The 26,133-nt window shown below is 34.5% G+C and overlaps 1 protein-coding gene across 2 annotated transcripts; it reads left to right on the top strand.

The window, feature by feature from the left end:
- The first annotated feature begins 1,585 nt into the window (after positions 1-1,585).
- On the top strand, positions 1,586-6,655 carry LOC116118384 (sulfoquinovosidase-like). 2 transcript variants are annotated; one of them, XM_031404365.1, is made up of 8 exons: positions 1,586-2,463; positions 2,730-2,862; positions 3,147-3,362; positions 3,681-3,836; positions 3,952-4,204; positions 5,486-5,898; positions 6,086-6,202; positions 6,304-6,655. In XM_031404365.1, the coding sequence occupies exons 1-8, from the start codon at positions 1,613-1,615 to the stop codon at positions 6,637-6,639; spliced, it is 2,475 nt and encodes an 824-aa protein (XP_031260225.1). In that variant the 5' UTR covers positions 1,586-1,612; the 3' UTR covers positions 6,640-6,655. The 2 variants fall into 2 exon arrangements, with proteins under 2 accessions (XP_031260225.1, XP_031260226.1); XM_031404366.1 differs by having other exon boundaries at positions 1,588-2,463; positions 5,498-5,898.
- Positions 6,656-26,133: the final 19,478 nt, after the last annotated feature.

The following is a 26,133-nucleotide window of genomic DNA, read 5'->3' as shown; positions in this document are numbered from 1 at the left end:
ACCTCAAGGGAGTATTAAAGGGTGTTTTTGATGAATTTTAAACCTTTAGAGACTAAAAGAATTTTATAGAACATGGTCCAACTGTTCAAACCGGAAACCCGACCCTTGAACAGGTCATGGTCTGGTCCGATTTTCGAAACATTGAAAAAATGGCAAAGTTGATTTTGGAGGAAAAGTTGATGAATGTTAAGCCAATATGCACCAGAAGAAACAACATGTCCACATTCATTACAAAGAACATCTCCAAGATTATAAGCAAATACATGATTTCTGAATATTCTTCAGGATTCACATGCCCACTAAATGGAAGTCAAACGTATCATTCCCTATCAAAAACGTCTTTGTGCTAAGTATTACAAAACTTCTAGAAACTATCTTGTACACCCCCAAAAATATGGAAGTTGACTAATTTTGATCAAATACAATGACATTTACCCTAATTATATCTCCAACTTCACTATTTTACCTTAAAATTTGTCAACAAATCATTTTTTTTTTAACAATAAAAGTAAAATAACTAATAAATATTAAATAATTCTTAAATAATACACAATTATTTTAAAATTAAAAAAAAAAAATCTTTTTTAAAAGTTTAGGAAAATAAATAGTACTTTTGAAATATTAAAAGGACCTAGCACGACTTATGCCATGCGGTGGCCTAGCATGAGTCAGTCACGCCATAAGGTGGCCTAACATGGCATGACCTGCCATGGTTGGCTAGATCAGTGTCTCGCTTGCCTACTACGGTTGGCTTAGCTTAGCTGATCGCGTTGGGCTAAATCTAGGCCAATGTTGGCCATGGTTGCTAAGATTGTTGCTTTTCAATTTTTTTTTTTTTTTAAATTTCTCCAACTTTTTATTAATTTTTTAAATTTTGTTGACTTTTAGATTAGTTTATCTTTAATTTTCAAATATTTTGGTGTTCATTTTTGTTTTTGTTTTTTCAGGTATTTTAGGTTTTTTTTCTTTCAAATTTATTAGTTTCTTTTTCATTATAAAAAATTGTAATATGTTATATAATTGAATAATTTAAGTCTAACATGAGGGTTTAGGGGCTTCTAAAGATCAAGTCGGAGTTGGGGTTGATAGGCATGGCAGGTGAGGGAATCTTGTTGACAAAGGATTTAGAATAATTAGTGTACATGAGGGAGTTTATGGATTTAGGTAAAACTTTGGGTATAAAGTAATAATCCCAGCAGAAGGCAAACAATTTCGCCTTGCTTATTCGGTTGACTAGATGGTTGATGGCAAGCCATAAGGTCTTAAAAGCCGGCGTCGGGGCGAAACCCGGCCAAGTGGTTGGGTCTTGGTCAAACAAATGTTAATATGCCAAATCTCAATTAATATATTATTTTCTCTTTCTTCTATTTTTTAAAAACAAAACAAAATATGAAATCATAAAACATTGAATTGCATGTTTAGTTTGTAATTTTGAAAACTACCACTCACACCCGTTGAGGGGAAAACATAGTTAAAATGAATATTTATTACAATAATTACATACTAACTCATAATAATTGCTAAAATCCAAAACAAAATTGGATCGTAGTTTTCACGTACAAATCTATAAATAAAAAAGATGTACTGAATTTTCTTGCACCAAAACATTCACATGGGAAGCATGAAAATTACTAAAAAGCACCATAAACACCTTAACAATCCATTTCCTTCAAATCCAAAATGTGTCCCTTTGATCCAGGGAGGTCTCTTCTTCAATTCCCACTCACTTCCTTCACACCAGATTTTCTCAATTGGTAAGGATTTTCACCTTCTTTGGACTTCCAAAAATGGTGGGTCTCTCTCAATTTTTCATACTTCTCATCTTACAAAACCCATATGGTCCACCATCCCCGGACGACCCTTCGTCTCTGCGGCTCTGGCTGAGACTGAGGTTGAAGAAAGCAGGGGATCTTTTCTTATCAAGGATACACATCTTCATTTGCTTTGTGTCCATCAAACTATTGAAGATATCAGAATCATTGATGATTTTAAGTTTCCTAGTTTGGTTATAAGCGGATGGATTTTCAGTAAGAAGACGAAGAAGAGACCAAGTTCAAGTGGTGCAAGATATTCCATAGTGTTTGATCAGAAAAGCAGTAATCAAGTTGGGTTTCATTTGAAGCTTGGAGAAGCAAATTTTCAGGTTAACACAAGAAGAGAGCGACGAAGAAAGAGAAAGCTGGGACTGGGATGGTGGTGGTTGCTTACAAGGCGAAGGGCAAGAGGGTTTGTAACCATTTCTTCATCAGAGACAGAGGAGGAAATGGGAGAGCCAGTGTCCGGGGAATTCAACAGGGTGTGTTTTATGTATTCAAGTGAAAGAAATGAGAGATTTTATGGGTTTGGAGAACAGTTTTCTCATATGGATTTCAAAGGGAAAAAGGTGCCTATTTTTGTTCAAGAGCAAGGCATCGGAAGAGGTGACCAACCCATTACTTTTGCAGCTAATTTGGTCAGCTACAGGTAACAACATTTATTTATCCGTTTGATACAGAATTTTAAACTGTCTAAATTTATTCCAAAACAGTTTTAGAGTAAAATTAAAAATCATTTTTAAAGTTTTCATTAGTTTTTTATCTGAAAACAAATTTTGAATATTATATCCAATACATTTTCAAATATTAAGATACAAATAAAAAATTTGATTCGTATTTAGATTTGGAAATTATTTTTGGATTGCAAATCAAACAGGCCCTCATTTATTTACTCTTTGTTCCTTCTTCTTGCAGGGCTGGGGGTGATTGGAGTACCACTTATGCTCCATCTCCATTCTATATTACGTCCAAGATGAGGTCTGTTTACCTTGAAGGATATGATTATTCTATTTTTGATCTCACCACTCCAGATACAGTTCGAATACAGGTATGACATTGTTTGATATAAATTGCTTATTATAGCCATAGATATAATTAATACATTTCTGGGCACAATTAAATAAATAATTCCTCCATTAAACCCATCCTGATCATTAAATTGATTGTTAGTTTAACTGAATTTCAAGATTAATGCTGATTTTTAAAGGATGTTAAACTGGATCTTTAGTTTATACAAAAAGTTTTTAAATTGTAACTGGTTAAAATAATTCTTTTGGCTCATTCAGAGTTCAAACTTGCAGTTCCCAACTTTCTTTGTACTGGAGCTTGCAGATACATGGCAATTCACTTCAAGGAAGGATTTTGCATGGAAACTCACCTTCCGAGCTCATTGAATGCTTCACAGAAACTATTGGAAGACCTCCTGAGCTCCCTGAGTGGATCATATCTGGGGCTGTTGCTGGAATGCAGGGTGGTACAGATGCTGTACGTCGTGTCTGGGATGCACTTAGGACTCATGAAGTTCCTGTTTCTGCAATTTGGTTGCAGGTTGTGCATGTCGCTACTCAAAAAACATTTAAAATCCTGATAAGTTTCAAGATACCACTTGCAGATCATCTTTAAATATTCACACCCAGTCAACTTTGAAGCGCATGGGTTTTGATAAGTTTTTAATAATTTTTAGTAGTATAATGGTAACCTTAATGAGTTGAAAATCAGGGTACTTGATTTCTAATATCAACCAGTGATCAGATAAACTTCAAAGTTGAAATCAATCCCATGAATCACATCTGACAGAATAAATACTGTGCATACATCAGTATTATTCCAGGCCTCAGATTTCACTGTGTAAAAATTGTTGTTCAGGATTGGGTGGGTCAGCGGGAGACATTAATTGGATCACAACTATGGTGGAACTGGGAAGTGGATACAAAACGATATCAGGGATGGCCAGAACTTATCAAAGATCTTAGTGCTCAGCGTATCAAAGTTATGACTTACTGCAATCCTTGTTTGGCTCCGGTATGTATTTTTCTAATTTAACAGTGGAAAGAACTACATTGACTCTTTCATAACAATATATTTGATGTGATTGGGAATTTTCAGCTCTTTTTGAACCTTTAACTTCCTTTCATAGGTTGATGAAAAACCAAATAAGAAGAGAAACCTTTTTGATGAGGCCAAAAAATTGGGCATCTTGGTGAAAGATAAGCATGGAGAACCATACATGGTTCCAAATACAGCTTTTGATGTGGGAATGTTGGATTTGACACATCCAAATACTGCAAGTTGGTTCAAGCAGATTTTGCAAGAAATGGTGGATGATGGAGTCAGAGGGTGGATGGCTGATTTTGGTGAAGGCCTGCCTATGGATGCCACGCTTTATTCAGGTTTTAAAACAATTTCTTTTTTAATGATCTTTGAGGGTCACGAGAAGCTGTTCTGATGCCAATAAATGATAAATGACTGGACTTAACTAATAGTTCAAGTAAATGACAGACACTATATTAGAAACATGCAACAATAAGATAAGAGTTTATTTATTTATTTTTAGCAAATCTAATTATGCGAATGAGTTACATGCTTTCATCATAAGACTTCTAGGTGAAATTGGCTCGAATACCATATTAAAATTCCGAGAACCCAAAGTGTAAGCTTAAAGGACATTCCTCAACTATAAAATTAAAATTTGATACTCAGTTAACTGAAAACTGAAAAAAGACAAAATGACTTGTTGTAAGAATGACTTCTTCAACAAATGATAGTCCAAGCTTCAAAATTTAGGCCCTCTTTTTATTAAAAATAAAAAAATAAAAAAATAAAAAGGCACATGCCATTACAAACTTTATCCGCTATTGGGAAAGAGGATTAGGTTAGGTGGTTGTTATTTGTTAATGTTTATTCCCTGAGCTGTAAAGATGGTCGGTAGTACTATAGTGTCTTAAATTTACATGCTCTTTTTGCTAGGATTAAAGGAAAATTAAAGAGAAAGGATTGATGAGGGATAGGGAAAATATAAGGGATGGGAAATGTTTCTCTCCATTTCTTCATGCATTCAGGAACAGGAAGCAAGAACTGAAAAATAAAGGTGTAAAATCATAAAATGATGTTTCTTCAAGTCGGAGTTAAGAATGCCTACTCTCGGGAGTATTGGTTATGGTGAGTTGGAGGGGAAGATCACTAGCTCATGTCACCTTTTTCCATTTCTCTACTTCCTTCCAAAGAAGAAATCCAGATTTCTTACCTCCCTCTTTTTCCTACCTCTCTTTGATCCTTCAACTACACCCTCCAACCAATCACAAAATCCGGAACTTAGTTTTTAAAACTTATATACTTCAGAGCACTTAACCACATGTACTTTTTGTTTTTCAATCACCACTAGTGTAGGCACATTTACTCTTGGTTTTGTAGAAAGTAAGGGTTTCCTTTAGGAAAAATATTTAGTAATTTTTGCCCCAAACATTTTTATGACCATCTGCTTCCCTTCAAACAACCTTCCCTTCTCTTTCCCCCAAACACCAAATAAAATTTTGGAGAAACTGATATGACAATAAGGGCATTATACTCCTACTTGGTTTAATTTTCAGTAATTGTTATTATGATTATTTTCTTTTTCCAGTTCTTGAACATGATTATTTATGTGAAATGTAGATATATTAATTAGTTTGAAGTTATTGTATTAGGTGAAGATCCTATTTCAGCTCATAACAGATACCCAGAACTTTGGGCCAAAATTAACAGAGAATTTGTGGAAGAATGGAAAGGTAACTGTGTGGGAAAAGAAAAAGAAGACCCAGAAGAGGGTTTGGTCTTCTTTATGAGGGCTGGTTTCAGAGATAGTCCGAAATGGGGGATGCTATTTTGGGAAGGAGACCAAATGGTAAGTTGGCAAGCTAATGATGGGATAAAGAGTGCTGTAATTGGCCTATTAAGCAGTGGACTCTCAGGATATGCATTTAACCACAGTGATATTGGAGGATACTGTGCAGTAAACTTACCTCTAATTAAATATAGAAGAAGTGAAGAGCTGCTGTTGCGATGGATGGAGCTAAATGCTTTCACAACTGTTTTCCGAACCCACGAGGTAGTGAAATTCATATACCTGAATCAACCGTTTCATTCATTTATAAGTTAAAAATAAATGAATAAACAAACTAATACATTTCTTTCAATCGTATGACAGTAGAAATATTTCAACTGTCATCACGAGCTAAGCTACATTTCTTCTTCAAGTCATCAATTCCTTATTGTAATCTGTCCTCCACAAACAGGGAAATAAACCATCCTGCAATACCCAGTTCTACTCAAACCAACAAACATTGTCACATTTTGCGCGCTTTGCTAAAGTGTACAAAGCTTGGAAGTTCTACAGAATCCAACTAGTAAAGGTGAAACTAGTAAAGATATATGAAATGTCCGAAATATGTTTAGTGTATAAAATTATTGCTTTCAACAGAAAATCTAACAAAACAAAACCTCTATCTCTCAGGAAGCAGCTAAAAAAGGCCTGCCTGTTTGCCGTCATCTATTTCTCCATTACCCAGATGATGAGAGGGTGCACAGCTTGAGTTACCATCAGTTTTTAGTGGGTACAGAGATCCTAGTGGTGCCCACGCTTGACAAAGGAAAGAAGAAAGTGAGAGCATATTTTCCAGTTGGAGAAAGTTGGTCTTGGCAACACATTTGGACAGGAAAAATATTTACAAGGCAAGGTTCTGATGCTTGGGTAGAAGCTCCTATTGGCTATCCTGCTGTCTTTGTTAAGGCTGGTTCCTTAGTAGGAGAAACTTTTTTGAATAACCTCAGAAATTATGAAATTCTTTGAGAAGGCCCTTCTCAGACACTTATAATTGTCCATGTAATGACTTATAATTTTTCAGATGATATGTTCTTTGGTCACCACATTGATTTATGTAAACAATAATATTAATCTTCTCAAATTTCATATCCCAAGTAATGTGTCATCACATGTGACATTGAAATATAAAAAAAGTGATAATGCATTGAATGATATGACAATGCTCATAGTGACACATCATTTAAGATGTGAAATTTAGGATAAGTAATTGGAATGCAATAATGTTAACACAGATGTAAAAACATATATTTGTACAAACTAATTTGGTTGAAAATAAGTGGATGACTAAATACAAAAAGTCAAACTTATCACATTAATTCTTTTATTTATTTTTTGTCGTATTAGTTTGTATACAAATCTTCATAAGATTTGTTTGTATATCTAGCATTACTCTTTGGAATGACTAGTATTACCAGTGTTTTAATAACCAACTCGGGGAGAAACCCGGCAAAGTGGTCAGGTCTTGGGTTGACTGGTTTAAACAGTTTGATCAGTGGGCCAAATTGGTGTCCAAAAGTTTAAAATATAACAAAAATACCCCTGAGTCCTTACAGGTTTAAAATCTTGAAAAAACATCCCAAACACCGCCACCAATAGGGGTGGACGAGTTCGGGTACCTGCCCAAATCCCATGGAACTGTAATCGAAACTGGAACTGGAATCAGAGCCACTGATTCTGGTTCCAGGTACCCAAAAAAATTACAAATACACCCTTACTATTCACAAAAATGTCGAATATACCCAGTAAAAGTTACAAATGCACCCCTAAATATATCCCTTTCTCCCTAGCCTTCTTCCATGGGTCACATATCTCAGTGGCATATCTTCCCCACGGCCTCTTTTGAACTCTGTAATGTCCTTCACGTGAAGACGCCACTGAGAAAAATTGAAACAAAGAGAAAGTAACTCGATTTTGAGAATTGAGTGTGTTTATGTGTGCCTCTTGAGTTCTAGAGAACAACAATAGCAAAAAGAGAGACAGGGGGAGTTGAAGAAGGAAGGGTGTCTTGTGTTGGGCGCTGTGTGATGATACTGGAAATCAACCTTTTTACTAACATATCATCAATTTTGTATCACTAAGAGGCCACACGATGTAGATCCAACGACTGAGTAAAGCGATGTCTCATTGTAGCTTAAAGGTGTTGATACATTGTAAATCTTCTTGTGAATTGAATATGATATATGCCACTTTGATAAGAGATCCAACATGCAATTCACGAGGCGAGAGCATGGGTAGTAGTTAGAACCGAAACCTACCCAGAACTAGCTTTCACAGGGTCGGTTCATGTAGGAACCGGAACCAAACCCGAAACCTTGAATGGGAACCGAGGTCGGGTACCCGAGATGGAACCTGTCTTAGAACCCGGATTGGAATAGAATATCAGTAAAGAATGGTGGGTCTAATATAATTTTGCATATCAAAAATTCAAAATAGAATGAAGATACACGTGGGTGACGTGGCGAAGTATATATATATATATATTATAATGTCAAAGTTTTGAGGACATATGATTAAGACTTAAGAGAATCAAAATAGATTAGATTCATTAATTATTTGATTAATTAAGTGTATAATTGGAATCAGGATCTAATTAAATGTGTTTTATTGTTATTAAAAGAATTATTTTTGAATAAAATAATATATTTGATTGAATAATATTTATTTCAATTATCAAGTTCTAAGCATATCTATAATAAATTAGTAATTATATATGATAAATTGATGAATATTAGTACATTACTTAATTAAATGATTAGATATTTAATTTATTAAAATACAAAAATCAGAACCAACTACTAATCATGTATGAAACTTTTTTCGAAATAATTTAATTATTAGTAATTATATTTTATTTCTCTATTAAGAAATTAGTAAAATTTAGTAGCATCTAGAATTCTAGTTGGGGTGGTGCATCCTTTTACTAAAATTCAATTCCCAAAATTAATTCCACAACAATACTTTGATGTAAAATTTAAGTTTGGGAACAATTGTTGGCTAGTTGTAGCAGATGTGAATTTTTAAAACTAATTGTAGGGTGTATGTGTGAATTATGTGAAATGTCAAGGGTGTATTTGTGAATTTTTAGGGTGTATTGGTCATTTTTAAATTAATAGAGGGTAATTAAAATTTTATAAGGTACCCGGGTAAAGAACTGGAACCTGCATTTCAGGTTCCGGTTCCAAGAACCTAAGAACCGAAATCGATCAATTCTAGTTTCGATTCCTTTTATTGGGAACCTACCAGTTCCAGTTCCTAGCAAATCCACAGGGCACCCAGAACTGCTCACCTTTAGGTGAGAGTGATGCTTGCACATTGGATTCTTTAGAGTCTCATTGTGTTTCGACGAACATGCCAAGTCTAGAAATTTATATTTAAAAGGTGTCCATGCTAGAGTTATAAACCATTTAACTGCTATAATTAAAAACCCCCCCTTGCTTTTTTATTTTCTATGCACTATAATGTATTTAGACTGATACGTGATTAATTTAGAGGCTAAGCTGATGAGTGTTGGAAATGCATAAATATTTAGTGATTTAAGGATGAGATGGTAGGGAATTTATGGTTTAATGCATTATTTATGATGATATTCCTTGTATGTTCCGTTATCTTCGAGAATCACGGGTTTGTGTGTTTATAGGAATTCAGGTGCAAAATTAATGATTCGTACATGCGCTGATGTTTAGACAATCGGGACAGGCGCTGATGTTTAGACGATCGGGACTTATCAAAGTGCGAATGAATCAAGACAACAAGAAGAAAAAGTGGAAATTTAAGGTTGTGCATGCTGCGGCGCAAATCGGTGCAATCATAGTTGTGCTACGGCGTGAGTTTATTACGTCGTGGCATAAATCGACGCTATCCTTGTTGTGCTGCAGCGTAGATTTATGGCACCGTGACACATATTAATGAAATCCAGATCACGCCTAGGCGTGATTCATCCTACGTCGCGACATAGTTGGGTTTTTGTTGAAGCACAAATCGCCAGGATTTGTGCTGTGGTGCCAATAGAGAAAAATGTGAAAATTACGCATTTCCAACCTAATTTGACTTTCCAATATTTACCAAATTGCCATTATTTGTAAAAACTATATAAGGGCAATTAAATTCGTATTTTATTGAATTCATTCACATTATAAACTTTGTAAACCTTTGGGTTAACTTGGAGAAGGGGTTTTTGAGAGGCAAGGGATTAAATCTTTATTATTTGTTGTGGATTTATGATCAAAATAATTATGAGTAAGATTAAGGTTTGTTCTCTTGTAATTATGAGTAGCTAAATCCCTATCTAGTGTATCCAATGTAACCTAATTTGAATACTCTATGTTTTTAATCTAAATCACTTGTTTAATCAATTCATTGCAATCTTAGTTTCATTCATTATTGTTTAATCAGTTCATTACAATCTTAGTTTCATTCATTATTGTTTAATCAATTCATTACAATCTTAGTTTCATTCATTATTGTTTAATCAATCTTTGATCGTTATTGTTGCTCGATCGTCTTTAATAGTTTATTCATTGATTGTATGAGTCAAGGTTAGACTATATACCCTAGCTAATCTTGAATTAATAGCTCTCGATCTTTGATCGTATTATTGCTTGATCGTCTTTAATAGTTGATTTATTGATTGTATGAGTCAAGGTTAGACTATACGCCCTAGCTAATCTTGAATAGCTCTTGTGGATGAATGGTTTGTGTTTGTACATATGCTCTGTCAAACATAGATTGGATTGTGAACTTTCAGGTACTCGTATTCTTAATGGGTTTTCAGTAATTAGACTAGAGTATACGCCCTAGCTAGTTTAATGATGAAAGCACTAGGTTAATCCCAAACGCCCTACACCTTAATTTGGTGAGTATCGACCCTAGGATTTGAATTGAGAAAACAATAGTTAGATTATTGGCATAGAGTAGGATAATTAAAATGAAATTGGATACCTAGACCTTTACTCATTCGTTTCTCATTCATTTTATTATCATCTTTACTTTAATTGTTAATTTTCATTATTTTAGAATTATTAATTAGTTGATTAATTTTGTTACTTTATTTGATTATTGCACTATTATCAGATTTAATTGATAACTTACAATTCTTTGTGGGATTGACCCTTGCTTTTGCACTATACTGTGATAGCGATTCGTGCACTTGCAAGGGATATAATTTGTCTATCAAGTTTTTGGCACCATTGCTGGGGAGTTGTTTAAGTTTTTCAATTTTCTTTGATAACGTGTGCTTTAATTTTTGTCATTATTTTAGTTTATTTTGATTTTTACTTTTTGTTGTTTTATTTCTTTTATTTGTTTTATCTTCATGTTACTATTTTCTTTGGTGTTTTAGCTTTTGAATGCAAGGTCACCGATCTTTGCACGAAGAAGTGCTTCCTTACTTTGATAGAGTGAATTTGATCGGGAGGAAAAGAAGAGAACCAGAAAATTCAGAGGAGTCATTTGAATTAAGTTTTGAATCCAAAGAAGAAATGGCTAACTTACCTCGTCTTATGAAGGAGTACGCACAGTCCCACCATTGGAACATCGCCTTCTTGCATAACCCTGAGTGTCATAGCAAGGAATTATGAGCTGAAGAACATTCATTTTCAGATGCTTCCTTCATTTCATGGAATAGCCACAGAAGATCCTTTAACTTTTATTCGTGATTTTTACTTAATTGTTGATAATCCTATTTTTCATAATGATTTTGTAAGGAATTTCGATAGGATTTAGGATACTTCTCATGCAATTATGGCCAAAATTGTATGAGAAGTATCCTAAATCCTATTGAAATTCAATACAAAATCACTATGAAAAATAATAAATTGCATAACTTGAGCTTAGAAACTCAGAATGACTTGAATTTAGAAGCTGGAAAGATAAGAAGTAGAGCTACAACTTTCATGTTTTGGATTTTTCCTAATTCTGACTGGAAGAGTGTGAAAAAGTGGCTTAAAGTTCTGAACAACACGTTGCGAACTAAAGAAAATATCTTTGGATGTGATTCAGTATTTGTGCCATAACTTGAGCTGTAGACCTTGGATTGAGAAAGATAATTGAAAGGGCTCAGATTATTATGTTTACCATAGACATTATCATGCTCAATTGGGGTCTGAAATATCATTGCTGCGGCAAAGAAAAAGTTTTGCTGATGTTAACTACGTTAGATGTGAAAAAAATAAAATGACGCATTTTGGCTTGCTAGGGCTTCATCCTTAAGTGAGAGGGGTATAAATTGATATGAAAGGGAAGGGAAAAGAGTCTTGGTTCGTCATTTGGGAGGCAGCTCTTGGAAGGAGAATATTATTGAAGATTTGGGCTTCAAATTATAGAAGATTTCTCCATCCTTTGCTTGTTTTTGTTATTTTTTTGTTTTGTTTTTGAGTATGAACTAAGTTGTTTAGCTAGGGTTTGATGTAACCTTGATACAATGATTCAAATTTATATGAATTGATTTACTTTGAGTATTAATTTCATGATTGACTGTTTATCTCTTTGCTTAATGACTTTTGGATGCTTGATCACCATTCAAATATGTGTTGTTCACAATGAGACTGAGAAGTGATTTGTGATATGTGCCTGTTGGGATAAATACCATAAATTGAGCGAAAACTAGAGATAGATAAACACGATCTATGAAATCTAGATAGAATTCCACAATATTTAAAAGACCTTGAAGTATTAAACTTCAATTTTTGGGTTCAGAAGGTTAATAGAAATAGGTGGGGTGGTATAACCTAAGAAGGAGTACCAAACAACTTAGGGAATTCAATTTTCAATTAAGGAATTAGAACTTGGGTAATAGATTATCTATAAATTGGTTTTGCGTATCTAGATGAAATCAACACCCTAGCTAAACAACTTAGTTAATACTAAAAAACAAAACAAAATAACAAAAACATGTTGAATCAAGGTTCATCAATGAAAAACAAGCAAAAGATGGAAAAATCTTCTCTAATTTGAAGCCCAAATCTTCAATAATCTTCTGATTCCAAGAGCTACCTCCCAAATGACGAACCAAGACCCTTTTCCCTTCCCTTTCACATCAATATATACCCCTCTCACTTAAGGATGAAGCCCTTATCAAGCAAAAATGTGTCGTTTTATTTTTTCACATCTGATTCAGTTTCGTCGCGGCGAAGATATGTCAGGCCAAAATTGAGCATTATAACGTCAGAATCTGGAAAAGTGGAAAAGATAATAATTGTATCCCTTTCAATTATCTTTTTATTCGTTCAAGAATCAGCCCTATCCGAGGTATATAGCTCAAGTTATGGCCCAAATTCTAAAGCACATCTAAAGACGTTTTCTTCAGTTTGAAACGTGTTGTTCACAACTTCAAGCCAAGTTTTCACCCTCTTCCAGTAATAATCAGGAAAAACACAAAACATGAAAGTTGTATATTTGCTTCTTAGATTTCCATAGCTTCTAAATTCAGGTATTCCAAATTACCAAGCTCAAGTTACACAATTTATGCTTAAAACTGTCATTTATGCTCAAAATCATTGCTTAGACCCACAAAGAAAAATTAATGTCCACATCATGGTCTACCGGTTTGGATACAAGTCCAAACATTTTGCAATGGGTTGTTACCAAAAATTCAAATTAGGGTAGATGTGGCAGCAAGAGAAGCATTAAATCACAAGACTCTGGAAGTGCTTATGAACTGCTCGAGGTGATTAATTACCAAAGACCCGATGAGTGAGCAATGCCTAAGAGGAGCATGGGTCTACGTGAAGTTGACACCTTCATTACATTATCTGCTCATATTTCAACGTTTTAGAAACAATTGGGAGGTATGAATGTAAATATTTTTCACTCGCCTTTTCTAACTTGTGAATTTTGTGTAGGAAACCATGCGAGTGTGGAATGCCAAGTGGGAAACCCGTTCATCTTCTCAACAACCAAGCACGTGAATTACATGGTTGTTTCACAAAGGCCCGCATAATGACCCCTTTTCCAACACATACAATCCTGGATGGAGGAACCATCTGAATTTCTCTTGGAGCAATCAAGGAGCACCAAGACCAGTAGCCAATTACCAACCACTAGAGGAGAGAATAACCAAGCTGGAAGATATGTTTGGAAGGTTCATGAATGAGACGAAGACAAATTTCAGAAATCAAGGAGCGTCCATACGAAATTTGGAGGTTGAAGTGGGGCAATCGGCAAAACAATTAATGAGAGACCTCAAGGTTCCTTGCCAAGCAAAATAGAAGTTAATCCTAGAGAGCAAGTTCATGCCATAACATTGAGGAGTAGTGTATTTTTGGAGGAACCTCGACGAAGAGAAGAGCGAAAGAACATGAAGCAGAAAATCTCAAAGCGAAAGGGTGTGCAAGATACTTAGGGGAATTTCAACCAAGCAACTTGCCTCACAAGGAACAATTTAAGGAATTTGGTGTAAGTGGGCACAAGCCAAAATTGGTGTTGGAAGAGACTCCAAACGTTGGACTAAAAAAATCACCATCTCATCTCAATTACGCATATAAGAATTTGAAGTTCCGAAAAGATGCTTATGAGAATGCCTAAAATTTCAAAGGAAAGACCAAGAGGTGGCAATGGGAAGTGAGGCACCCCACAAGGATCCGGATTGACGAAGGGCCATGGGAAAGTCGAGGTTTCGACTTTAACTAAAGCACTTCTTGGGAGGCAACCTAAGTGTTTTTAGTTTATTTTGTTTTTGTTGAAGTTTATTTTCAATTTTAGAACTTTGGTTTTAGTTTGATGAGATTTGATATTTCCTTATTAATTTGTAATGTGTTTTTACAAATTGGTGCACCATGAGTTTTCCTATTTTGACAGATTCTTATGACGATGAAGATAATGAATGGATGTTGGGCATTGACATAGAGGACACACTTCGCGGAATTAATTAGGGGAGTATTTGTTAACCCTTCTATTTTCCCTATTCCTTATTTTTTATTGTGTGACATTGAGGACAATGTCATTTTATGTCTGGGGGTAAGGAAAATTTTGAATTTTTTCTTGTTTGTTTAATTTGGTGTGTTTATTTTTGCTTTTTTTGTGTGAGTGATTTGGTTTGAAGTATTGTTGTTCAAGTGTACGATTTATTGTGTGTTTTGGTGTGTTTATTTTACTCATGTTTGTGTGTTTAATGCTTTTTGGTTGTCTTTGTTTTTAGTTTTTGTGCGTTGTTGAAAATAATATCCAGATGATTCATGTAAGTTCATGATGAGAATTTGATTGTTGGGAATTTTACTCTTGGAGAAGTATGAGGTATTTCTTTAAGTTGAAGTTAGGTTCACTTTGTTTTAGCTATAAGTTTCTTGAGTAGTTCAACCGTGATTTTCATTGTTTTGACATGCTTGAAGGCATTTTAAGTGAATGTTGTGAAGTCTTGATGATGTTGATGAATTCTAGAACCTAGTTGAGAATTGCTTGAGGCAAAATCCTAGATTAGACATTGTTGAGGAAATGATTTAGGCATTTTTTTTGGAACGTTTGAGCCTTTCTAGCCAACCCTGTTTTGAATTGTCTCTAGTCACCCTTTTGAGCCTTTTAATTATATTGCCTTATTTTCTTGTGTAACCAACAATGTCCAACCCCTTCGGCCTAAACACTTTATTATACCCTTTAGGAGAACTCCGTACCATATGCATATCATATAAAGCAACGAAGGTGTGTGAATAAGTGATTGATCGGTAAATCATAAGTTTGGGGGTTGTGAAGAGGTAGCAAAAAGGAAAGCAACCCCAAGTGAATTATCAATTTTTGTAAATACTTTGAGTTAAAAAAAAAAAAAAAAGAGAGAAAAAAAAATCATTTCAATTTAGAATCAAAAATAAGAAATTTATAAGTTTGGGGGTTGTGAAAGGTGTGCCATTGTTTGGAGGTTGAGCAATAGATGAGGATCATGACTTGAAGTAGCACTTTGTATGAGGAAAATTTGAGTTCTCTTACTTTTTTTTTCCTATCATTTCTTTGGAGCCTACTACCCAAGCCTAACGTTACAAACTTACACAGACCTTTTGATCCTTAACAATGTCGAGTCTACATTATTGGAGAGTAATTCAAAAATTAGGCTTATGGAGTTTGTTAGTTATCTAAGAGATTTTGCTTGTTTGCATAATATAATCCGAGAAGTGAATGATGGATTGAATTAGGGATTACATACTTGAGGAGCTAATAGAGGAATAAAGTTAATTTGCAAATTTGACTTTTTGGAATATTGATTAGTTTTCCTTGAATAATGTTGCCAACAATTTTTGAGACCTGCATTGTGATTCAATCTGGGTATGTATCTTTCTTTTTGTTTTGATTTTTATTCCTTTTTGCTCGAGGACGAGCAAATCTTAAGTTTGGGGTATTTGATAATCCTATTTTTCATAGTAATTTTGTATTGAATTTCAATAGGATTTAGGATATTTCTCATACAATTTAGGAAATAATTGCTACTTAATTCTATTAATTTTTCTTTGTAGGCCTAAACAATGATTTTGAGTGTAAATTGCGTAACTTGAGCTTGACAGCTCAGAATGACCTAAATTTAGAATCTACGGAAATATAAGAAGCATAACTAAACCTTTCATGTTTTTGGTTTTCCTAATTCTAATTGGAAGATGGTGAAAACATGGCTCGAAGTTGTGAATAGGACGTTGCAAACTGAAGAAAATGTCTTTGGACGTGCTTCAGTATTGGGCCATAACTTGAGCTGTAGACCTCGGATTGGGCTGATTCATGAACAAGTCGAAACATAATTGAAAATTATTATGCTTACCACTTTTCCAGATTCAGAGGTTATCATGCTCAATTTTGGCCCGAAATATCGTTGCCGCGGCAAAGGAAAAGTTTCGCTGCGGCGAAATTGCATTTGATGTGAAAAAATAAAATGACGTATTTTGGCTTGCTAGGGCTTCATCCTTAAGTGAGAGGGGTATAAATTGATATAAAAGGGAAGGGAAAAAAGTCTTGGTTCATCATTTGGGAGGCAGCTCTTAGAAGGAGAAGATTATTGAAGATTTGGGCTTCAAATTAGAGAAGATTTCTCCATCTTTTGCTCGTTTTTCAATGATGAACCTTGATTCAACTTGTTTTTGTTTTTGAGTATGATCTCAACTATTTAGCCAGGGTTTGATGTAACCTTGATATAATGATTCAAATTTATATGAATTGATTTACTTTGAGTTTGACTAAGTGTTTATCTCTTTGCTTAATGACTTTTGGATACTTGATCACCATTCAAATGTGTGTTGTTCACAATGAGACTGAGAAATGATTTATGATATGTGCCTCTTGGGATAAATACCATAGATTGAGCAAAAACTAGAGATAGATAAACGTGATCTATGAAATCTAGATAGAATTCCACAAAGCTTAAGAGACCTTGAACTATTAAACTTTAATTTTTGGGTTCAGAAGGTTAATAGGAATAGATGGGGTGGGTTAACGTGGGCTGGTTAACGAATTGAGCCGCTCACAAGTCAGCTCAGCTCGGCTCGAGTCTGGTTCGTTAGCGGCTCGGTTCGTATGGTTTTGAGCTAGCTCAGCTCGGTTCGTGAGAGAGAATGAGCCGAGCCTAGCTCGAATAAGTGGGGGCTTTTTTGGGGTTTACTAAAGTATTGGGGATTACATTGAAATTTTCAAAACAAAAAATTTTCAAAAATGACAAAGACCCTCTGATTTAAAATCCCTAAAATCATTGACATTAACTATTTGCCGTAAAATCAAACCAAACCCAAAAATTGTCAACACATTTTCCAGCCATCTCCGACGTACCTCATCATCGTCATCAATACCATCTGCTTTGCCAGAGTGTTGTCGCAGACTCGCCACAGTTAAACCCATCTACCCTTTCAACACTCGCCATCAAACAATGAAAGCCATCTGCTTGTTTTCCTTTTCTGTCTTTGCCGTAAAACCTAGCTACTCCACCATCGATCATCGTCTTGTCGCAGTAAGTTTGATTGTTTTGAATCTTGTTGAGTTGTTGTTACTTGTGTATGATTGATTTTTGTGAAACCCATTAGCTTCTCATGATTTTTGTGAACTCTCTACTGTAACAGGTGGTTTTTTTGGGTGAAACTAATTGTGTCCTTATTGTGTTATCGTCGTTGACTAGCGTGGTGTCACCGTGAACCCCATATAGTTCTTCAAGGTATTGGGTATGTGTAGGGCAGTCTGCACTCTACAGTAGGTTTGTTTATTTGTTTTAAACTTTTAAAGAAATTGATTGTGAAACCCATAAGCAATTTGTGTTATTTGTAGGGTGTATGAGTCGTTAAGGAGGGTGTATGACTGTGACATGTTACATTAAATTGCAGTAGGGCAGTCTTTAAGGAGGGTATATGAGTGTGACATGTTGCATTAAATTGCAGTAGGGCGGTCTTTAAGGAGGGTGTACGCGTGTGACATAGGAGGATTAAAACCCATCTAAATTTTGTCTATTAAAAGCTTAAAATTCATAGGAAGATTTGTGATAAATGCTCCCTAGCTTGTTTGGTGTTGGCATATAATTATGCAAGACAAAAAAGGGGCACTATTTTGCTGCACTATAAAACCACATTTAACATCATGATTGTGCTTCTTTTGGGTAATTGGGTCCTTGTGATATTTTATTTTGCTTGGGTGTAGTATATCATTCGTATTAATTTTCTTTGCATTGCATTTTGTTGATGTTTCTCTTATGTCGTGTTCTGATTGTTGAAAGTTTAACTGAATGTTAACGTGTCTCAGCTCTCATAGGGTTTTACATTAAATTATAATTTTTTTTTTCATTTATTCGTTTATAAATGGAGAGTAGTTCCTCAAGCACCCCTTCAATGCAAGATACAATTACTATTACACCGGGCAGTAAACGTAACTTGAATGCGACCACAACAAATGCGGAGCAAAGTATTAGTAGCCCGGATAAAGGTGATGAGAATGAGAATCAAATTCAGAAGAAAATAAGAGCTAAGAAATCAGTGGTATGGACAGAGTTTAAGGAGGTGGTACTCCCTAATGGTATCAAAAAGGCAGAGTGCATCTATTGCAAAGTAAAGTTGTGTATTAATACCATCGGAAGCACCACCCAGTTTAATAGACATTTAAAATGGTGTTTAAGGAGAAAAGCAACCATGAGGCAACAACATTTAGTTTTTCGAGTGCCAGTAATGATGTTGCAACTACTGTTTTTCCAGCTCTAAGTGGGAAGTTCGACATGATGAAGATGAGGGAACTTATCGCCCATTGGGTACTCATGCATGAACATCCATTTACAATTGTGGAGGAAGAGGGCTTGAACAACATGATGAAGTATGGAATTCCTGAATGGACTTCGGTTTCTTGCCATAATTGTAAAAAAGATTATATGAAGGTATATGAAAGTGAGAAGGTCAAATTGAAGACTTTGTTGAAAAGTGTGACAAAGATCAGTTTGACTACAGACTTATGGAATTCAGGGAATCAGAAGATGGTATGGGGTTGACTGGGCATTGGATAGATAATACTTGGAGGCTGAATAGACGTATCCTTAACTTTGTTTGTCTACCTCCTCCCAGACTGGTATTCCAATTGCGGATGCCATTTTCAAGTGCCTAATGGGATGGGAATTGAAAATAAGGTATATACTATTTCTGTGGATAATGCTTTAAGTAATGATGTTGCGATTAAAGTTTTGAAAGAAAATTTTGAAGTTTCGAGGAAACTCCTTTGTGGACGTAAACTGTTTCATATAAGATGTTGTGCACACATCTTGAACTTGATTATTCAAGATGGACTTTATCAAATTAGACACATCATTAAGGACATCCACCAGAGCGTGTTGTATATCAACAGTTCAGAAAGTAGGCTTAAGGTATTTTATGAGATTGTTCAATAATTTAAGTTGCCATATTGGAAACTTATTCTCCATTGTAAAACAAGGTGGAATTCTATGTATGAAATGTTGGAAATGACAATTAAGCTCAAAAAAGTTTTTCCAAGATTGAAAGAGAGGGATACGAGTTATCATTGTAACATGAGTGACAAGGATTGAGAGAAAGTGGAGAAAGTCTGCAACATTTTATAAGTATTCAATGGTTCAACCAAACTCATTTCAGGGAGTGATTATCCGACGTCTAATTTATTCCTGAAGGAGGTGTGTCAAGTGAAATGTATGTTGGATAGTAAGAGTGAATTTGAAGATGAGTTTATTAGAATAATGGTTAGGAAAATAAAGGAGCAGTTCGATAAATATTGGGGGGAATGTAATGTGTTGATATCTATGGCTGCTATATTGGATCCTCGGTTGAAAAAAAGGGTTATTCAATAGGCATTCCCTAAGATGTATTCTGAGCCGGAAGCACGGGCAAATAGTATGACAGTCCGAGATGCATTGTCAAGCTAATCAAGTTATGACTATCGCTTGCGCTTCTACATTAGGAGGGGATGGACATGGAGCCATTGGTGAGGTGGCAACGGTTGAGGGAGTATACGGTTCACAAGTGTGTGGGGGATCATGACGCACTTGATGCCTTACAATGGTGGAAGGCAAATTCAACCAAGTACCTTATATTGTCTACGATGGCTCGTGAGATAATCCCGATCACTACAGTTGCTTCAGAGTCTACATTCAATGCTAGGAGTAGGGTTATTGATAGCTGCAAAACTTCTTTCTCTCTCGCTATGGTGGAGATGTTATTATGTGGATATGACTGGTGTCGCACTTGTAATGGGGTGAAGAGAGGGTGCAAAGTAAGTTCCATTGATTATATTTTTTGTTTAAGTCAATATTTAAAATTACTTTATTCTAACATACAGTTTATTTTTATCTCTTTTTCATTTCAGAAAGAGGAGGATCACTTAGAGATTTAACTTCCTATCCTGTCAGGTGATAGGAGTCAGAAGATTGGTTGATTCACCTGTGCGTCATTGGCTGTGGCAGTAGGATTGTGCAGGTCTGTATTTATTACTTTTGTGTTTGGGTTTGCATTTTCATCTTTACGGTTTATATACAATGACAATTATACTTAATGTTTTTCACTTTAATTTGTTTGCAGGAGGAGTAGGGCTAGAAAGGACGTACAATCAATTATTTTTGAGGATTTGACATTTGATACATTTTATTTTGCTGTTATATATATATTGATGTTTGGGGATGTCATTTGATGTATAGTTTTGCTAACCCCCTTTTTATTTTAATGAAAACTTAATTAAGTGAAATGAACTAAACAAAAAAATTTAGTTCAGTTCACTTATTTTGTCGTACATATAGTATGGTAAATGGTAAATGGTAAATGGTTAACAGCAGTAGCATTTTCTTTTGATGTTTATTTTTAAACAGGTGTAGTTGTTAGGTAATGTTTCAAGACAAGAGTATACAAAAAAATTGGAATCTGCCCTTTATTTTTTTTTAAAAAAAAAAAATTTCTTTTTTTGAGCTGGCTCGCCAGTCGGCTCGAACTCGGCTCGTGAACCAGGCTCGAAATCCTCTCAATCTCTAAGGAGCTGAGCCAAGCCAAGAAATCTGCGACTCGGCTTAGCTCAGGCTCATCTCGGCTCGTTTTTCCCTCTCCTTTCATGAGCCGAGCTCGTTTAGCCAAAAATTCGACTTGGCTCTGCTCATGAACAACCCTAGGTATAACCTGAGAAGGAGTGCCAAACAACTTTGAGAATTTGATTTTCAATCAAGGAATTAGAACTTGGATAATAGATTCTATGAATTGGGTTTGCATATCTAGGTGAAATCAGCACCCTAGCATTTGTTAGTACTATTTGATTCGTTTGGATTTTGGGTTTTGTATTAATTTCATTTTTATCATTCATTAATTGTTAATTTGTATTTAGTTGTTAAATTTCCATCAATCTAATTTATTGTTGCTTCAATTAGGACTTAAACTAGAGAAATTGGTACTTACCAATACTATCCTCATGAACGATACTCTACTTATCACTTTATTACTTTTTGTGACTAGTGTACTTGCTAAATATACATATGGAATCACCCAACAAGTTTTTGTAATGTCTAAATCTGGAAAAGTGGTAAACATAAGAATTGTACTCCTTTCAATTATCTTTCTACTCGTTCAAGAATCAGCCTAATCTGAGGTCTATAGCTCATGTTATGTCCCGATATTGGAGCACATCCAAAGATTTTTTCTTCAGTTCACAACGTCCTGTTCACAACATCAAGCCAAGTTTTTGTTAGTATTTTAATCAATCAAAAGAATAACGTAGCGGAAAATAAAAATTTACCGATTAAACACTATTAAGACCCGAAACACAAATATGATTATTGTAATACCCAAGATGTCAAATGTATGTTCCCAACTCAAAATAGTCATTTAGATGTTAATTTTATGTTAAAAGCATAAAATCTAACAAAGGGCAAAATAGTCAATTCATTTGGAATGGTATGAATCAATTATCCATAAAAGGGTATTAGGGGCAAAATAGTCATTTTGCCTATGGATAAGCATTGCAAAAGTCAAGGATGAGTAGACTTAGTTGCATTTAATGACATTAATTAAGTAATAATTATGTTTAATGCCAAATGACCAAAATGCTCTTATATGAAGAATTAAGGACTTATGAGTTATACAATTAAAATAATTGGGCCAATAGCATAATTTTAGAAAATTAATGAAATATTTTCTTATAAATGAGAGGAAATTTGTTCAACCCAAGAGAGATAACATTTCTTCAACCTTTCTTCCATTTTTCTCTCAAATCTTCCATGAAACAAGCTTTCTCTCTCTAAGTTTTAAAGGAGTTTTGCATAATTTTTCAACGATAACAGGATAGGAGCCTTGGATCTTCAAATTAAAGAGTTTAAGGTAAGGATTAAAAACCCTAGTTTTGATGTGATTTGTAGATTTGAGATAGATGTTGAGGTATAATGTTATATATGTAGGATTAAGGTGTAAAATAAGATAAAGGCAAAAGATTTGGTGGAGGAATTCTTTAAAAGGGTAAGGTAGAACCTCCTATGACTTTAGGGATTATGCTAGGGTTTGTAGATTTTAATGAAATCTTAAATAAAGGCTTTTGGGCATAGAATTAGTTGATGGCAAGTGTAGTTGAACTCATTAATGTTATTTATTGCCTTGATTTCGTTATACATGAAGTTATTTCCATTTATGTTTTATGAGTTGTTATGTTTAATTGAAGAAAATGAAGTATTGATGTTGATTGTGGCAAAACTTGTAGTATTAGAGGCCACATAGTGTTGAATGGTTTCTATTAAAAGTATAGATGTGTTGTTTGCATTAACTTACAATGTTATAGCAATGATGGATGATCATGGGAATGAGGTTTTACATTTCATTTAAGATGTTAAAGACTGTTAAAGGGATGTTTATTTGATCCATAAATTGACCTATTGGTTAATTGTCAATAGGAATTGATGTGGCATAGTTTAATATGAAAAATTCGGATTTGGTAAGTTTAGGGGTTATGTTAAACATACTTCAGTATTTCGACCATAACTTGAGTTATAAAAATTGAAATAAGATGATTCTTAAAGAATTAGAAACTTAAGACATAGCCCTATAACTTTTATGTTTAGGCCAAGAGCCAATTCATTTGAGAAATGGGTGGAAAATGGCCTGAAGAATAAAATTCTGGTTGTTAAAGTTTAAGATTTAAGATAATTAATTCTTATGATTATTAATGTATTGTTGTAATTAAGTTGTGTATTAATGTTTACCCATTAGTTAGATGATCTTTGAAAGATATACATTGTCATGGATGCAAATGCATGATTAATGTTATGAAATGGCATGAAGATGCAATGTAATATATATTTTAAGATGATGAATGTGAGCAAGAGGTAATGTAAATGGATTGATAATCCATAGATGAATCAAAAGTATTAGGCTCACTAAGCCATGTATTTACATGCCATAAGATGTTAGAGATGCATATAGACAGATGAATAACGTGTAAGCATGCCTCTCGATGGTATGAGCTCTAGATGAATTTGAGGCTAGATGAGAGGAAAGATGAATATATGCTTTAGATGCTAAATAACGCGTAAGCATGCCTCTCAATGATATGAGCTCTTGATGAATTTGATGTAATGACTCTCTCTCTAGCTAGTATACTCGTAAAATAAACAGTAAAACTATATATATATATATTACGAAAATATACATGTAGATGAGTATAAAATAATGGGCCCAATTTTTCTTTATATATATATATATAACTATACATAGTGTAAATAAATTTCTCAAGAAGCACGATAGTGTTGCCCGACCCTTCCGCATCTTGACATTCCAAGCTACCGCATCTCATCTATTACCTGTAAAAACATTGAAAACAACAGGGTGAGCACTAATTACTCAATAAGTAAACCCGCTATGCTACCTTTCTATCTCTGTTGCTCATATTCTAAATTCTTTCCTTATATCACACTGCTCTCTTCTTCTCTATTCTTTTCTATTCTTTCTCTGTGTTCTTTCTCTATTCTTTTTTTGTTCTATCTCTCTGTTCTTTCACTATTCTTTTTCTGTTCTTTTTCTCTGTTCTTTCTCTATTCTTTTTTTGTTCTATCTCTCTATTCTTGTTTCTCACTTACTAACATGTAAGCACAATTGGAGAAACTAATTCTGAATAATATGAATGCCATGATGCGTGTGCATAAATGCATAAAGAATGCAATTTCTTTTTTGTTTTCTGTTTCTCTTCTTTCTTTCTATTTTGTTCTTTCTTTCTGTGTTCTATTCTTTCTTTCTTTTATGTTCTTTCTTTCTGTGTTCTATTCTTTCTTTTTGTGTTCTATTCTTTCTTTCTTTCTATTCTATTCTTTCTTTCTTTCTATTCTTTCTATTCTTTCTATGTTCTATTCTTTCTTTCTTTCTTTTCTATTCTTTCTTTCTATTCTTTCTTTCTATGCCGATCAGACTCGATTGAGGCATGGATTCGAAACCCTGGCTATGTGAGTGGGTAAAGTCCTAATCTACATGCACTTCTATCAGATTGTACATCCCTTCTTTCTGATTCTGAGGCTACTTACTAAAGGCGGCGTGCATGTAGGTAAATTCTGTTGGTACAGTTCTCATCCACATACACTTCTAACGAACTGTACACTTACTTCTTTCTGATTCTGAGGCCGCTCACTGAAGGCGGTGTGTATGTGGGACTATTCTTCTCTGTCACTCACGGGTTCCCCATCACAACAACCTTCTCTTCTCTTATTTTTTTAACAATTAATTCTTTTCTTTACTATTCTCATCCATGTGTGTGTGCATGGAACTATGCTCATTCTTTGCTATTCTTTCTAAATGCAAATGTGAGAATGTGAGAATGCATTATGGTATATAAAAAATATCATTAGAGAACTAGTATTTTCTACCAACAACATTCCCTTACTTGAAATCAATCATAGAGTATTAGACTACAAAATATTTTGAGGTAGTCATTCTGCACATGTCATATTCAAGAAGGTATATCGCAAGTTATACACACCAGATTGCTACAATATTGGTCTCATTTTAAAGCTTAGAGATAAGGCTACAACCTTTATGTTTAGGTCTTAACCCAGTTCAATCGGTAAGATGCCCAAAAATCACTCAGAAGGTCACGACTGTGACAGGGCAACCATGGTAACATGTTTTCTCTTAGGATTTTCATCAAACAAATTGCATGCATACTCGAACTCTATTTGGCTACACTTCTACTTATTTCTCAAGCCACCAATATTTGGAGCAAAACTCCATTAAATCAACACTAAACCTGGCCAGGAAACTACACTCCATAAAGTCTACTCAAACTCTTTCTAAATTCAACCAAACTTCCATCAATCACCATATAGGCAAAGTCTACATTCTCATGGCTGAATTTTAATTATCATCATGTATCAATCTCATCAAAACCTCTAAAAACATAAGCACATACATACATGTACAAATCTCTACAAACTTACTCAAATCAAACTTAGGGTTAGATTTACTTACCTTGATCTTGGGTAGTTCCACACTAGAAACTCTCTCTTGGGTAGATCTCCTCTTCTTCTTAAACCCTAAGCATATAACTATAAGAATTCAACACTTTAAAAATTAATCTCACATCATATTGCAGAACTCTTACCTTTGGATGCTTGGAGGTTGAATATCTACCAAAATCCAACACCAAATCCTCTCATTGCCTTGGAAATTTGATGAAGAAAATGAAAGAATTTGGAGATGAAAGTGGTGTGTGAGGGAGTAGAGAATGATAGAGTTTTCAAGAATGAACTCCAAATATCTCATTTATTACTTCTACTTTCCCATTTTGCCCTTGTACTTTCTATGAAATTCCATCTATGTCCCTTAGTCAATTACAATAATGCCCTCATTTTTATTAACTTCTCCATGAAATTCTATCTCTTTTCACTCCCCACTTTTTCAACTAATTATGAGTGAAAAGACCATCTTACCCCTAATGAAATTTTAAGGCATTTTCTTCACACTTGTTCAAGATACCTTTAACAAAATTCAACTAAGGGTATTAGGGAATACGTAAAGCTACGTACCTCGATGTGGGCGTTACATTTGAGGCTAGATGAGA

The sequence above is a fragment of the Pistacia vera genome, unplaced genomic scaffold, assembly GCF_008641045.1.
Source record: "Pistacia vera cultivar Batoury unplaced genomic scaffold, PisVer_v2 Contig841, whole genome shotgun sequence".
Taxonomy (NCBI): Eukaryota; Viridiplantae; Streptophyta; class Magnoliopsida; order Sapindales; family Anacardiaceae; genus Pistacia; species Pistacia vera.
This window is presented reverse-complemented; position numbering and strand designations above follow the sequence as displayed.

Bases quoted from the DNA above. Each gene is read 5' to 3' on its own strand.
- LOC116118384 (XM_031404365.1), top strand. From the start codon at position 1,613: ATGGGAAGCATGAAAATTACTAAAAAGCACCATAAACACCTTAACAAT. The intron at 2,464-2,729 runs GTAACAACATTT...TTCTTCTTGCAG, and splicing joins GCTAATTTGGTCAGCTACAG to GGCTGGGGGTGATTGGAGTA. The intron at 6,203-6,303 runs GTGAAACTAGTA...TCTATCTCTCAG, and splicing joins ACAGAATCCAACTAGTAAAG to GAAGCAGCTAAAAAAGGCCT.